The 16,933-nt window shown below is 38.9% G+C and overlaps 1 protein-coding gene across 1 annotated transcript in view; it reads right to left on the bottom strand.

Annotated features, from left to right (window-relative positions):
* Positions 1-1,674: 1,674 nt before the first annotated feature.
* The window catches only part of cdh2 (cadherin 2, type 1, N-cadherin (neuronal)), a 59,316-nt gene continuing 44,057 nt past the window's right edge, over positions 1,675-16,933 (bottom strand). The window contains exons 8-16 of the mRNA XM_014030577.1: positions 16,536-16,673; positions 15,856-16,041; positions 15,014-15,267; positions 13,388-13,530; positions 12,142-12,378; positions 10,998-11,231; positions 10,621-10,760; positions 5,796-5,960; positions 1,675-3,216 (exon numbers count right to left, since the gene is read on the bottom strand). Of these exons, the coding sequence (XP_013886031.1) occupies positions 3,010-3,216; positions 5,796-5,960; positions 10,621-10,760; positions 10,998-11,231; positions 12,142-12,378; positions 13,388-13,530; positions 15,014-15,267; positions 15,856-16,041; positions 16,536-16,673 (1,704 nt within the window). The 3' untranslated portion in view covers positions 1,675-3,009. The remainder of the gene's footprint in view (positions 3,217-5,795; positions 5,961-10,620; positions 10,761-10,997; positions 11,232-12,141; positions 12,379-13,387; positions 13,531-15,013; positions 15,268-15,855; positions 16,042-16,535; positions 16,674-16,933) is intronic.

The raw sequence follows: 16,933 nt of genomic DNA, 5'->3' as shown, positions 1-16,933 counted from the left end.
AGTGGTATCAGAGAACAATCTAACAAAATTGAAATACAAAATCTAAGATTCCCAATCCCACCCACTTGTCAGTTATTTGGGAGTGGCACCTGGGGGTGGCCACTCAAGTACCAGGGGTGGTACATGCCACCCTGACCACACGTGCACCACCACCCYTGAGTTGAATTAGTAAGTAGGTATGAAATGGGCAGCAGTGCAAAAAAAACTTTCTTGAAATAACTYTTTTTTTTCTATTTGAATCTTTYAGGAACTGAATAAACTGTGCAGTTTAATCATGAAGTCAGTAAYGAGAGAGAGTTATCTATTTCTTCTGTCTGTTGTGTTCATTGGTTGCTTTGTGTTGCTCGGATGTGTTTATTAGAAGCATCAATCCACTCGTCTAATTATCACAACACAAGCAAGAACACGTCAAAAAAATGTCAAACTATTCCCCTAATGGTGCGCAATCTACTCCAAATCTGTTCTGCTCCAGTGCCCAACACTGGAAACTTCTAAGCCACAAAGTGAAGCCTCCCCTTTTAAGATGTTAAATAACTAAACACATCCGCCCGCTCAAGATTAAAGCGAGGAAAGTAGTTTGACCAATTGTTCCTCATCTACAAGGGAAGCAAAAATGAAAGGGAAAGACAAAAGTCCAGCAGCTTGCRCTGAACAACCTCAAGGTAAAAAAAAAAAAGGAAGTGATGCAATAGGGCAAATCTGATTCAGCTGCAGTTGGAACAACACGTCGAGGTCAGGCAGTTTGTTGTTTAGCATTAAATCCAGCTCGGCACAGAAACATTTTGTGTTGATACTGGCAAATGGAGCGCACAGCTATGCATACCCCGAGATAAGAGCTGCGCACCACAAGGTCGTTTGGAAACAAGTCTTTGGACTGATTCCTTGGCTCATGAACCGTAAAACACTATGGGTGTTCTTAAGAGGTACAGGACGAGGAACTGAATAACAAACAGCCGGCTACAACCGTTACACATGCTGAAAACAAAAAGCAGGAACGGTTCAGTGATTAATCGCTAATAGCCATTCACTGGGTTCCGTTCGAGGCACCGCATTTGGCTTTGGCTTAATTTAGCTGAATTAGAATACGCGCCCGCATCTTTTTAACCCGATAAAGAACGACTCCATGAATTACAAGCAGCAGGAGAAAGGGAGGGGAGGCAGGTGAAGTCTAAACGGGTGACGCTCGGTGACTTTCATCAACCGGCGACACTGTGCTCTGACAGCTGAACAGATAGTTCTTGCTGTTTCTGCCACCACATACAACACAAGAGAGGGGATTCTTGTTTTCATCCTGCCAAATGTGCCAGAAGAGTAAACGCATAAAGAAGTACCTCAAGAGACGCCGTTCTGAGGTGTTTGAGGTCAAATTCGGTCTGATGGTACAGTACTCAACTGAACAAACCGGTGATGAATGGATTTGTGTTTTCAGGGAGATTTTGTCCTCAACTTGGCTTTGAGAAACGGTTTGTTTTTCACCTTCAAGCAAACAAACTTTTAATCTTTGGATTTAACGGTTTTGTTTACAATATAGGGGGGAAAAGGGTAAAAATAATTCATTTTCTTTTCTAGTATGTACATCCTTAAACATGCACCTATTGTTCTTTTAAATTACACGTCAGTTTATTTAGGTCTCAGTGTTAATGCTGAGTTGTAAAAACAAAGAAATAAAGAGGCTTTTTTTCCTTTATTAGCTCCAAAATCAGCATTTTATTTGGATGGTTGGGGTCAGAGATGTATAATTTGTGTTGGAGTACACACGGTTTTCCACAAGGCTTCAGTTCAACACCTGCTCCAGTCTTAAAGCTGAGTCTTTCATCAGTGCCAACAGCACTTCTGACCTTCCCACGTCCCATTTTGTTTGGTACAAATTCAACAGTTGTGCTGACAAGATCACTACTTTTCTATTTTATTGTTTTTTTCCCCATTTATTTTTTTTATACAAAACACTCGTAACTTCTACACATGTATTATCACCCAGGTTTTTTTTCCACGTTGTAAAGAAATTTGTGAAACTATTTTTTTTTAATTTTTTGAAAGTTTTTGTCGTCATGAAAAGATAAAAACATGCAAAAAAACTTGTATTTGTTGTCCAAATTATACATTTACAAGTTTGGAACTTCGCACTTTTTCCATAATACTACATCAAAAGAAAAAAAAAAAGGGAGGAAAAAAATATTATGTACACACATCTTTTTACAGTGAAGTAAAACTCGAACATATCAGATTATGACTAAGGCAAAAGAAGTGTACATAAATTAGACCAAAACAGTTTGTTGTTTTTGTAAAATACTACACCACTTCAAAAAAAAATAATAAAAAAATGCTACAAAAGTGTGATTTATAACTCCCTTTATTTGCAACCAGCTGCATAATTTTAATTTTTTGTGAGAAAGTCTAAAGGTTTAGCATACTGTACAGTGCTGCTTTAAATCGTTTTTCTTCTCATCCAAGCTAACAGATGTTCAATCCTTGTGATTTATTTAAATAGCCTTCAAACAGGAGCGTTGTGTAACCAAAAGAAACAGAAAAAAAAGAAAGAAAAAGCATGTTGAAGCATACCAGAGTGTAACATATTCGTTTGAAATCACTCTAAAAGTCAGTACCATTAAAGCCTTGAACATAAAACTAATCATTTAGATCCAAAAAAATGTACAAAAAGGCACATTATATCCCAGTGCTTCTGTACTGTGAAATTCAAGTTTAACTGAGCGCATTCAGTACGACAATCTGAGTGGTGACAGTCCACCAGCATTCCCTCCCACCATCCTCCACAGCTGGACCACAGCCTGTGCCTAAGCTTTCAACAAGCATATGTATGCAGAGACTACAACAATAAGCCTAGGTTGGTTGTTTTTGGGAAAAAAAATTGAATTAACGTTTTTTTTTTCTTCCTTTTTTTTTTATAATTTCAGTCACAGTTCTATCACTCTCAGGGAATATCAGAAGCTGTCCTTCAATAGGAAATCCTTTTTTTTGTGATCCTTATCCTTCAATGTGTGCCAGCGCGTCCTAGTCGTCGCCTCCACCGTACATGTCTGCCAGTTTTCTAAAGCGAGGGCCCCAGTCGTTGAGATAATCGTAGTCCTGGTCGCCCCCGCTGCTGGAGGAGTTGAGTGAGCTTAGGGAGCCGGCTGTGGAGCCGCTGCCCTCGTAATCGAACACTAGCAGCGAGTCGTAGGGAGGAGCAGTGGGGTCRTTGTCTGCTGCCTTCAGTCCCTGTGCGCAAGGAAATAAAACCACAGTTAGATCAGAAGATTAAGTCCCGCCGGCACTCTACACACAAAAACCTGTCTACAACAACATAAACATCACTCCCTCCCTTGGACGCTCCGAAACAGGCTCACTTTTCCCAAAACCTTTCAAAAGGTCTTTCCCTCAGCTTGTTCAGGAAATATGATTCTTGTTAGAGTTAATCAGGCTCTGCCGTTCCTAAGTTTTCTGTTTGAGATGGGATCCTCCAGATGTTTCTAGAATGTTGGATTATCTGCTGCTGGATCAAAAGGCCAACACTGATCATGACCAGGAGCTTTAAACGCCTAAAAGTATCTGCCCTTTTCCTCAGTAACCCCTGCAACTGAGCGCCCTATCCTCTGCACAGGCAGCACAACTATGATACCTCATCTTTTATCTTTAATATTCGATGTAATCAACTCTGTAAAATGTAGACATAAGCAGAAACGACACGTCATCCCGAAGCTCATGGAGCTTGTGAGGGTGGTTCTATTTTGGAGATCCTACTTGACATTCCCAGAAATCCTCATAGCGTCACGAGAGGTCCTTATGGATTGTTATTGATTTCCAGCCTCATTCACTAACAGGACTCAGGAGACTTGATGGATTGCTAATCTAGGAGCTGAGATGTGCTTTGGCCATGAACCACTTTTGGATCCGGGCCCGGTTTCTCCATCATATCGCTAGAACTGAGGACACTCAACAAATAATGAATGAATTAAAAGAGGTACAGAACCATAGCAGAGAAGAGAGGCCTCCGCTCATTGAGAACCCGTCAAAGATTTATAGTTTCCTCTATACTGTGACTATAGTGCTGAAATGCTCTCAAATAAAGAGATGGATTGGATTAAAGTGCCTGGGCACTTAGCCATTATTTTCCACTTGTTAGCTTTGGTGAAGTGTTTGGTCAGGGTTGCGGTGCTGATCATTTTGTGGAAAATATGACAGATGGATCGTTCATTTCAATTACAACCATATTAGCTTCGCCTAATGTAGCCTGCCTTCTATCTACAACTAAAACGCCACTGGCAGTTTCATAAAGTTGGACAATTAATGAGCTCAGCATTATAAGAATATAAAAAAAACCTCTCAGAATCACTGGGTAATCCTCTGCAGTGGAATCAATCACGACTCTTAAAATGGGGGAACTGTCGTCACTTTTTGGAGTCTCTCTGTCCTGCAGATAATGACGTGTAATCAAACCCGCTGCTATCTCAGTTCACAGAAAGCCTTGCGAGGACCGAAGCAAGTCATTGTGCAGAACAATGAACACAATCACTTCAGCTTTTGTCTCTTTCTGTGTCCACCTGTGGACAAAAGAGGTGCTAATGTATTTAATGTTAACCCCCGTGTGAGAACAGACCAGAAGTTGACTAATGGATCTTTATTTGTTCGACTATGGGGTTAGCGTCCTTATGCTAAACCCACGCCTGATTTTTTTYCCTTCTCTGTTCCTCTAATTTAATTAAGAGCCTGAAGCTCCGGGGGAATGTGCACAATTCAGGATGGAGAAGAGACATACTCCCTCCCCCCACTCCACTCTGTCTCCCCTCTCTGCTGGCAGCGTGCCATATCAGTTAGGTCATTCCAGCTCAATGTGCTTGCTGCAGTTAGCATGACTTAGACTTAGCAGCAGCCAAATTTGGGACTGAAAACGGATCAGAACTACACAGTTCCAGTAAGTATTTTCTGCAGAAGAGTGCTAAAAGAGCGGTTTTTTTGGAAATGACACGCAAAGAACAAGTCTGAAGAAAGAATGTGCACACTTACTATATACTCAAATGTTTTTTTAACCACAAAATATAAAATTTCTCTACATATCAGCTGTTTTGACACGTTTATTACCCATTCCCATGACTAGGCAAGGGGATCTAGGCGATAAATGGTGGGGCAGCAGAGCCAAAAGAGCAAACGCTAATGTAAAAACAGGGGTGCCATCCAAAAACTAGGAGCGAACTTCATTTGTAATGCTGTGAAACTCTTGTCTGTTGGAGCTTGTGAAAAATATATGACTCCTCTTTTCATTTTACATTCTGCCTTCATGCTGGAGTCAATGATGGCCTCAGGCAAACGAGGGCACTCTGAGCAGTACACGCAGATAGAAAGCTAATGCATTGCTTCTCTCATCTGCCATTACTGTGCCATTATGCCATTACAATACTGTGACACATCTCTATTTCCTCTTTGGCAGAATGTGATGAGGAAAACAATTATATATGAGGGAGTTAGTTTCATATACATCAGGCTTTAGGAAAGTCGGAGGGGATATATGTGGAAGTAGAAAAGTTTCTCTGTATCTGCAGTGAAAACATGAAAACAATTCTAACTGATTGAGTGCAAAGAGTCTTTTCCCCCTGGAAGGCAAAGRAAAATACTTGATGCTCGGCCATAAAAGCCTAATAGTTTATTTAGATACAAATTTTATTATAAGAAACGCATTCAAGTCGAAAATGAAATTTAAGCTTTGTGACTGCACTGAATCTTTCATTTTGGCTCTTTCCTTGAGATTGGATTCGGAGGAGCAACGGCGACTTCAGAAGTTGCATCAAGGCTAGTGCTTTTACCTCGTTGATGAAATCTCCGATGTCTCCAGGATGGGGTGCTGCTGACCTCAAAGGATACTGGGGCTCGGGGTGGAGAGGTCTCTCGTCTAGACGGCGGATTCCCACCGGCTTGATGGCATCAGGCTCGAGCGTGTCTGGCTGCTGAAGCTGACTCAGGTCATAATCCTGGGAAACAGGCAAACAGATGGGACTTAACTGAGCAGTGTGACAAGAACCCGAGCTGAGTGTGATTATTTAAACAGATAAAACACGCCATGTGCTGTGAAGAGCAAGAAGTTGTTCAACTCAGGGAAAAAAAAGGGAGAGATTTTGAAAGTTAAAACGCAGAGCCGAGGAACACGAGGGGAACTTTTATCTTCTTGTCTGTGAGGCACAAGTCCAGGACAAACTTGACGCATAAGAAAAAAGAAAAAAAAAGGCACTAAAAAGGGGTTCAAGCTGAGGATCACATCATACGCGGCTGAATCTCTGTTCTTGTGCCATGTGGTGCAGGAAGGATGTGCAAGCGACTATTTTGCTCTAATCAATGCCCAGACACAGGATGGTGGATATGCTTAAGCCATTCCTAATCCTATTAACATTACCAAGGCAACCTGAATGGCATGCAGTTTGTGCAAAGTCATGGGCAGGGAAAAAAAAAAGGACAAGGAAGAGCAGAGAGAGGAGGAAAAAAAAAAAGAAGTTAGGCTGTAGAAAGGAGCCGTGATGAAAAGTAGAGCAGCCGAGCTGGCTGACTGGATGCCATCAGGGTGACGGCCGATATGATAAAGATAATACCATTTGAGAATCAGTGTGTGCCTAATAAGCGTGCATGATGGATTGGCCCTCTTTAAGAGATTTTCAGTAATCCATCCATCTCTAATATCCCCTTCAAAAATGTCTTTGCTCAGTTGAGGGTGTACCTTCAAATGCCAACACTCTAAGAGGAAAAATATGCTAAAGAAACGGTGATGAGAAAATAAAAAATATGCATAAAACTCATGGTTGGCAATGTAGCTAAAAGCCACATGTTAAAAAAACAAATCCAAATAGGTTTTTTTAAAGTAAATGAAAGGACATTTTTAAATGTTTATGATCATTTAAAGAGAATACTGTTGATAAGAATAATCTCACTACACTGTATGAAAATATTCTAAGAGTAACTAATGTATTTTTTCCATCACTATTTCTATGTTCAATGTTCGACACGCCCGTATAATATACCACAGTGCAATCTGAACAAAGTAGAACTACTATTAGAAATTAGAACTTTTTTTTCCTCATCTTCCCTTGTGTGGTTTTTAGTTTTTCTTTTGGTAAAGGTAGCACAACTGTGTTTGCTACATGACCGGTTTCATCTGTTCCCCCATGTTTGTCTTGTATGTCTTCTTGAATGGGTGTTTCTTAACTGCCCCCTCCCCCTTCCCTGAATGTGCAGCACCTTGTGAATTTATTTCTGTGAAAGGCGCTATATAAGTAAAACTTTACTAACTTTTTCTCTTAAGTCACTAATGTTTTGTATTTGATTTAAACAATTTTTGATGACTGGTTTGCATTTTCAACATTTTCTTCTTCCTAAAAACATGAAACATCAAAAAGCTGATTTTCACAAGAGCTTAAGTCACAAAAGCAGAAGTAACRTAATATGGCAGCACCTCTTCACAAACTGGCTCTTCGCACGTAAACTGGGCCTGGTGAAATGGCTGCCTGCTGGCACTCATGACCCACATTCAAACAYGAAGCAAGTAAATATCCGTCCAAACATCTTATTCCTGACAATCTGGGGTGAGGTATACAGTAAATGGGAGCCATTTAATCATTTAGGGAATAACAGCTCTAAATGATTAATGCATTGAATTAATTTTAATGAACTTTACTGCAGTCACTCAAACTTTCAAAATTTAAGCATTTGCACAATTTTTAAATAAACAACCTTAAATTAGTTAATTTTTTTATTTTGCTACTTTAAAAAAGGAGATGTCATGCTTTTAAACCCTTTTTCACATTTAAAATCATTCAGTTGGAGTCTATATAAAGTCTGAATTTCTCCTTATTGCAGCTCCACAAGCCCCTCTTTCACTCCTTTTCTGTGGTGTGTATCAAAGCAGCTCGTTTATTTACAAATGAATAAAAAGATGGCAACAACAGAAGATGTGTGCATCCAGCCTCAGAGTCTGACGCAGAGCGAGAGGAGAATGTATCCTATCAAATTGTAGTTGGTAAGTACAAACTTTATTTAGAAGTTCCCTCGCAAATACGGTGATGTAATGGTTCAGAAAACATCATAGAAAATAGAGAAAACTGAGTGGGTTGAAAAATATGACCCAAACAGAATAAAGATTTCTGTGCAGTACCGGGAGAGACTAAATCCTAATTTTCTGCACTCCTAGAGAATCCAAGTACACAACAAAATGTGTTTAACAGCTAAAAAGTGGTGATAGATCCCCTTTAAACACTAATTTAGAGTTATTTTGGTTAAGACAATATTTGTATTTAGAGCATTTGTTAATTACTGAAGTGATGGCTGGTTTTACAAAAAACATTCTTTTTTAAGTTAGTAATTTAAAATAGATTAATTTGTTGCATGAAATTAAATTAATTGATAATCTCTTCTTTTTATGCAATTAAGAGAATGAAGCCAACAGCTTGTTAACTCCAAATTACGACAGGGAACATATGTGCTGGTCACCAGATAGTTTGCCCTTTGGCAAGCTGTTCCCCCCTTTATTCCTGCAGTTAAGTTGCATAAGCAAACAACCTTTTTGATGTAGCTTTCAGTCAGAGGATGAATAAACACTATTAAAAATATGATATAGACTTTGAAATTAATTTCTTTTGATCAATGTTAATGAAATTTAATCGTCAAAAAAGGTACAAAAAGCTACTMCTGAGGTCTAATTTATTAAAATGATCTTCTCTGAGATGTTATCAGCGTAATGACAAGGTCTCCTTTTTGTTTGTGGGGGAGAAAAACAACTGATTTGATTTATTCCATGTGTTGCATGAGATTGGAACAATAAATAAATAAATAAATAAAATGAAGCAAAAAAATAGTTTTCAAAAGCATGCCTTCAAGAACATGTCAAAAGTAAATGTGAAATAAATTATTCTGAGGTCACTTTAAGGAGCGGATGAATCATCGCTGTCGTGCATCAGTTGCTCTGCAAGGAAATCTGTGCACAAGAAATTCTCAATTTGCCATTATTTCTGTTTTTTTTCCTTTCTTTTTTTGCCACATCCAAGGAGTGCTGATCACCTGTCTGCCTTTGATAAAATGAGGGCTATACAAACCAATACCAACCAGGGCAATGACAGTGGCAACTAAAATCACAAACTCTGAAAGCACCCAGTGCTCTGACACTTCAATTTCCTCCCCTGCGGGAGATAGGGAGAACAGAGGTGGGCATTATAAAGACTACATCGCTGGGAAAGTCAGGTCCATTTTTTACCCAACACCAACKCCGCATACAATTCCGCAGACAAGACCATTTTCTCCTGGCGCCTTGGCCTTTCTGCCCTGTTCAAACTCTGAGCTTATTTCTCCCCAATAAATCGCTGCATTCGCTTGTTTGGCTTTAAGGGATGTTTATATCGTGCAACAGTTTCTTTCTCAACGTGCTCTGGTCCACAGGTTTGTTGAATTTTATGTGAGAGACTGGGGATTCTAATAGACAAATGGGTGTTCTCCCTCCTGCCTAATTACTGGCAGATGTGTAATGGCTTTCCAGTCATATTGTTACCTTAGACAGGGTTTCATTATTGCACTACAGCAGATGTCTGTCTCTAAATGACATCAGCTCACCAATTACAAGTCTCCGAGGCTAATTTGGCACCGCGCTGGGTCAGACTGGGGTGTCCCGCACATTTCTGCTATACCTAAGCCACYAAAGCACTTCAGCCAGCAGCAAGAAAATGGCCCATTTGGTGCAACACTGCCTTTTTTTTATGAAATGACTCCGTTTTGTTAACAAGGGGTTATTAGGACAATTGAATCCTGTGTGTGCCTGATCAGTGCAGGAGGATACAGAGATGGGACACTATTGATGCCTGTGGCACTGCGTTTCTATTGTTTGTGCTTGCATTAGGGCTGTGAAACGAGGAGCTGTTCCAGTTGACAAAACATTTCCAATATTTCCAGAACCAATCGGATCAAAACGAGTTTGCCTTATTGATTCTAACATTTTGATTTTTTCAGCTTCCTTTGGAGGGAAAAAATGACAGCCTTCGATGCTCGATAAAAACTGTCTTCCTTTGCCTTGTGAATGACTCAGAGGAATGTCGTGGAGAAGCATAACAAGCAGAGATAATACTAGAAAGAGACCGAATGTATGTACGCTTGTAGAGGAAAAATACAAGTGGTGCCTCTTTGTTCTTATGTTGCTGCGTAGATGTGACCAGAATAATCTTTCACAACAAAGACAACACATTTACCTTTTATCACCTTTTCTGTAGCACTGTACAGCTTCTGAATGAACTATGTTGGTAAAATGCAATGAAGAATACAAAGTCCTTAACTTTAAATTGAAGGTATTTGCTTACAGATTTGGACCTATGCCTTAGAAATTTAGACATTATCTAAACATTTGTTGTTTTTAATAAATTGGCACATTACCACTAAAAATGATGATACTGACTGTTATTAGATTGGCTTTAACACTGTACAAACACAGAAGCACTTTTCTGTAATCACTATAGTTTATGTAGAAACACAGCAGCTATGCGAAAAATCCTAATTCAAGAACCACCATCCATAAAAATTGATTACGATCTGATGAAAATTAAAAAAAGGTTTCTGATACTTCCAAGTTASACCAGAAAAAAAATGTGTTGACCACATAATTCTTACCTGATCCTCCTCTCCACCGCCTTCCTCGTCATACTTGAGGATGTTGTCTCTCACATCATCCTCGGGATCGATAAGAAGCTGTTTGGCCTGACGCTCTTTTTCACGGCGCTTCATCCACACCACAAACATCAGCACAAGGACTGATTGAAAGGGGAAAAAAACACAAAGATACCACAATATAAAACCTAAGAACCTGCAGATTCTCAATGAAATGTAATCTGATCCGATGCTTTAAAGTTTGGATGTGGGCCTGATGGATGCTATTTTTTTTGGTAATGCTACAGTAATCTAGTGATATCTGGAATAGCTGTCTTGATAATCCCTGTGTTCACTCATGTTATTTGTGCAGTGTGCGAGAGAGAAGCTGAGAGACTCACCGAGCAGGATGATGATGCAGAGGAGGATGGATATGATGGCGCCTGTTCCCAAACCAGCAGCCATGATGTGTTGCTGGTCGGTGCAGTCTCCGTTAATGTCACACTGGCACACTTTAATCCGCAGGTAGGAGGTGGTGGCCATGGGTAGGTTGCCTGAATCCGTGATTATGATGGGGATGACATAGATACCGCTTTCGAGGAAACCAATCTTCAGGCTCAGTTGAGCACCTTCACCTGAGAGATGGAGATGTAAAGAAAGTGAGCAACGACTAGACATATTTCCTTATCAGAAGAAACAGATTTTGAGCAGTGACTCTAGAGATTAAGCAACTCAGTGCGTTTTAATATGAACGAACACCAGGTTTGTTTCGGAGCTCAGTCTTTCACAGGGGATTTAATCCAAACGTTGAAGTCATCTGTAGAGATGGTGTTCACGCCATGATTATACTTCTTTTATCACAAATATGGAGCATAAATTCCTACCTGGAAGTTGCATCAGCATATCTAATCCAAAACATGGTCAGGATTTGGATTTGAAGCTTATAAACCTACTGAATACCTTTTGATAATGCTTCTTAGGCTAAATTCCCWGCAGTGATAATCCAAATGCCATTATCCTATTAAGATTTATTTACTGTGTTTCAGCTCACACTAACAGCTAACACACATCAAATGAGTTTTCATCCACTCGTGGTTTGGTTTCAAATTAGCATAAATAATTAATGACTGTTTGGCAAGATTAATAGATTAATATATTGTATCTCTTAACTCTGACATCACTAAAATGTGCTGTTTACACACTGATGAACACGTTTCAAAAATGTTACTCAGATTACACTCGTAAAGCTTTAATGACTAAACAAATTGCTAAAATGCATTGCTTTAGATTTATGCTTTTGTTTTTTTAGATAATTATCAGACCATACCCACTGCAAAAGAAAAAGGCAAAAGGTCTCAAGTGATTTTTTTTTGTTTTGTTTTTTTCACTTCTACTAAACATAAAATYACAAAGGAATCATAATCTCTTACATTCTGGCAATTGCAAACTGAAGATTAGTTTAATCTCATTAATCTGAGGTTTTACAACAGGACAAAATGGCCCCGTATGAATCGGACTAGGGTTCAGTATCGTTCTGCATCTCACCGCTGGTTCTTGTTATGGTCCAGTTCCTTCTGATATCCGAAGGCTTGTGAGCCAACTCAAAGGCAAAAGGCCCAGCGTTTGGGATCAGGTCCCCGTCCACTGCAGTGATGTTGATGATGTTGGGCTCCGGCTTTTCACATATCTCTGCTTCCTGAGGAAACACTTTGGGTGCGTTGTCGTTGATGTCCAGCAAGAAGATCTGCAGCGTTCCTGTGCCRGTCGCAGGGAACTTCTTATCTGTACAAACCGTAAAAGAGCACATGCTACTGACATTTTGCTAATATTTATGGGGAATTTGAAATGTAAAAATTTGCATATGGAAACAAATAGATGCTATTGGAATGCCATCTCTCATTTTGAAACCATTATACAGGCAACAGAGAAAACTAAAGTGTGGAGCTTCTTCTTTTGCTCTCTAAATAACTACTCTTGAGGGAGAAGTTCCATAAACACCGCATACTGACCTGAGAATCTAATCTCATGCGAGGAGGTGGAAAGAAAGAGTTGGATATCAGAACATTTGGTGTGTGAGTGTGTTTGTTTGTGTTCCTGAAGAACGTCTTCCTGACGAAGGACACGAGACAGGAATACTAAAGCAGACAAACAGAGCCCACTGTCGTTCCTCCGGGGCTTCTCTATGTATTCACTCAGCTAAGAGGCTTTTTTACCATTCAGACCACGCTCAAAGGAGCTAGTCATCCAATCCTGACCCATTAACGCTGAGAAACCTCTTTATTGGTAGACATTTTAAGCCTCTTGGCCTAAGCGATGCCCCATAGAACGGAGTAAACCTGAACAGAGGTAAATCCCACAAGCGCATACGGAAGGTGAAAACATCCACATGTTAGACGATTGTGGGATTGCTAGCGTATTAACCTTCGACTACGGTGGCCAGCATTGCAGACAGAGAAAATGACGACACCTGATTGCCCTTCAAGCTTGGGAGACATTTTTCTGCCAGATATGGCCCACTTATGAATCAACATCAAGTGAAAAAAACTTCACAAAAGTAGTCAAAAGGAGACCAGGAGGAAAAATGACCTTCAGGAGCTACATTAGATATTAAGGTTTCTTTTAAAAATAATAATAATAAAAAAGAAACTGTCTTCCTTTGAGCAGTCTGGCAGTAATAGTAATAAAAAAGGTGTATGTGAAACAGTCTGGCTAAAACTACTAGACCATGCAACCAGTGCAGACTTAACAAGGCATGTTTGGAAACTGCAGTACCCTATGAACGCTTACATACCGTCATCGATGGCCAGGAATGTAGCATTGTATAAACTGTGCTTCACATAAGGAGACTCTCTGTCCAAAATGGCCATTGTTGTGATTCGACCAGAGACGGCATCAATATTTAGCCAGTTGGCTGGATCTGACAGCTTGGAGTATCTGAGACAATAACAAAAATAGACATTAACACAAAGCTTTATCATTTCGATTAAAGTTGAACTTTCAATGTCTCATTAAGGTTGAGATAGTCTAAGGTGTTTATTTTTTGTTTTCCAACCAAATATAATACTGTGCCCAGTTTTGAAAATGTTTCTATAAGCATTTTATTTATACTGAATAAATATTTCAGACATCATACATTTTATATAATTATTCCAACATTTGAGAGCAAATTTGCAGGGGAGATCAAACTGCCTCATCTTTTTCTTCTTTTTTAAAATCGCCTCAAATTAATTTACAGGACAACCTTTTTAGTTTTCGTGTGAAATATTTTAAGCAGATAAACACATCCACAACTAAACAGTTATGACTAGGAAAAAATGAGGCTTGTTAAAATCAAGACAGATATGTTGGGTTTTCACTGTCTACACAACAAGTGTGAAAAACRTGCTTTAACCACAACATTTTTCATACACACAATATACATGCTACATACATGACGCATTTTGCTGGGTCTCTAAATGTCTCTAAATGAGTTTAAGTCTCTGTTGAAAACTCATCTGTTTAAACAGGCATTTGAGTCTGAAGAGCAGGATCATTAGGCCAGCCTTTGCTGTTTTGTTTGATTTTATTGTTCATTTTATTACTGTAYTTTGTTCATTGTTTTTATTTTACGCTCCTGTACAGCACTTTGGTTTTTATTGTGCTTTAAAAATTAATGATGATGATGATGATGATGATTTTAAAAGAACCAGGTGTTGCTGACTCAACCTCAAACTTCAAGATAAAAACAATGTGTGGTTTTTGCATCACTTTGTTGTTGACCATTACAAAAGTCAATAGAAAATTAGAACAGCCAGCAGCATAAGAAATCTAAGAATCAAATAATCAATAGGACTCACCACATCCAACTATGTTTTTGAACAAAGATCCTGTATTCATCAACTTTAAAAAGGCACAACGAATTATTAAAAAATAAAATAAAAATAGGTACATCAAGAATGATGAGTGGTAGCACTGATATTTCAGTAAATTAACTCTCTCTATTTTCTCAAATGAAAGGCTGAGGCTGTTATTTGATTTAGCTAGTTAAGAGTCTGGCTCACATAAAAGAGGGAGACTTTTAATTGCAACATGGCTTTTACTTAAAAAAAAAAAAAGTCACTTCTTAATATAAAGCTCCAAATACTTCAATGTATTCCATCATAACTGCATTCTTGATAACATTTGTAAATGTTTAATTTTTACAAACAAACTAAAATTCAAAGATTTTAATTGATTTTCTCTCATAAAGGTCATCCCTGTTTATTAAATAGTAAATTCCTCAGTATTGAAATTAATCCCTAACAGGTGTTGCTTTAAAGTTGATAAGTGTGATGCTCTCTTAAATTATAAGCATGTCTCTTCCAATTTGAATTTAGAAACAGAAGCGCAACAAGTGGGAAACAATGGTCAACCGTTCATTTTACAGTTAACTACGTACCTGATGATTTGCTGCTTGAAGCGATCAGGATCCTGCGCAGTAAAATAGGTCAGCTCTGACTCGGGCACCATCCCTTCCTCCAGTCTGATTAGTTTAGGGTTGGGCTCAAAGGAGGGRCTCTCATTGACGTCTATTACCCTGATGGAGACCGTGGCAGTGGACTGTCTGTGGGATTGGATCGCCGTAGTCAGGGAAACCTCATTCCTAGCTTCCACTTTCAGCATAAACGTTCGAGTAATTTCATAGTCAATAGGCTGAAATGAAATAAAGAAAAAAAATAGCATTATTGGAGTGATTAAAAATGCAAGATAAAACTAACTGCATAGCATTTTCTGTGGTGTGACGCTGATCAGAGAGCAACTTTTAAAAAAGGAGTAAAATATCTATTTTTCCCTTTTGCCTGAAAAATATTTTGAAAGCTAGAAAGATCAAGAAGAATAAAAGAGACTAATTTTTTTGTGATCAGTTCAAGAATACACAACAAGAAAGCTGGTGTAAGAGTTCTGCAACCACTTTATTTCATTTGAAATGTGGCCTGGACTTAAAAAAATAGCTGGAAAAGTTTAAAAGGTGTTTTCTTTAATCCATTTTCAAACTTATCTTTTATACTCTTTGTACAAGTGTGTACAGATTTATTTATTTTTTCCATGGCTGAGGTTGATTTACACAAAATATTTTTTATTTAAATAAATAATGATTTAGATCAGTTTGTTTTGTATATTTATAGGGAACAGCTCAACACACTTAAGACTTATTAACACCTAATAAATTTAATGAGTTCAACCATGAACTTGATATTCTCATAGGCAAATACACATGATAAAAAGAGGAAACGTTCATACCTTGACAACAGTTACCAGGCCCTCATTAGTTGTTGGATCGGTGGGCACTGAAAATCTGCCAGTGGGGTCACCGTCAATGATTTTATAGACRGCATTCCAGGCAGGTGTGTTTGGCTGGTCCTTGTCAGTCACAGTCAGGTTTGCCACGATAACGTTCACACAGTTCTCAGGCACCTCCCCAAAAAACTGCATGAATAAACCATGAGTGTGCACAACAGCAAGCTGTTAGTGAGGGCTGAAAGTGTGGCAAAAACACCACAAAAAATAAAAMAAAAACACASCAAGCCATATATTGCACAATAAAGCAAGGCCAATTTAAGGGTAAATAGACATCTAAGGTAACTTATCATGTAGTCATGGTCATCTCATTCACTTGATAGCACAACAGCARCGTTAGAAATGTCATTCGTGAGCACAGTAAGTGCCTCTTTCACTGAGGCACACGTCCTCATAGCTGCATGTGTCAACACTCGGGAGTGGGATATAACACTTTACACATGGTTGGCGACTTGTATAACTGTATGGTTTCAAAAGTGCAGGGCAAGCAAAAACCAGGTAAGTGAGCAGAACTGACAGGTGAGTGCATATATCCTCACGAGGGGTAAATGGAGGTCCTTTGTGGCGATATTGTTAAAYGAAGAGCGCGGTGTTGACATCTCATATCAGAGATTGCGTCTTACCTTCTCAGCAGTGAACTCGGGCAGATTGTCATTAATGTCGGTAACTTTGATGACAGCTGTGGCTGTGTTGGAGAGGCCATACATCGAGTTGCCCTCCATGTCGGTTGCTTGGATGATCAAGGTGTACTGAGGCACTTTCTAAAGCATAAGAAAATAAAATAATGAGAAAAATACAAATAATCCACAACCATTCCTAATTAAACTTGGGTATTAGAAGCATTACAAACAAATAAAGTACTCCAAAGTAAACTTCAGTTCAATAAGATGTAAGCACTTCACACAAGTATACTGTAATGAAATTTACTAAAACAAATCTGACCARTACAACCTTTTAATTAATATGACAAATGGAGAGCTTTTATAAAAATCGAACTTCTTTCACATGAGGTAATGTGAGT

The sequence above is a fragment of the Austrofundulus limnaeus genome, unplaced genomic scaffold (genome assembly GCF_001266775.1).
Source record: "Austrofundulus limnaeus strain Quisiro unplaced genomic scaffold, Austrofundulus_limnaeus-1.0 Scaffold6, whole genome shotgun sequence".
Taxonomy (NCBI): domain Eukaryota; kingdom Metazoa; phylum Chordata; class Actinopteri; order Cyprinodontiformes; family Rivulidae; genus Austrofundulus; species Austrofundulus limnaeus.
This window is presented reverse-complemented; position numbering and strand designations above follow the sequence as displayed.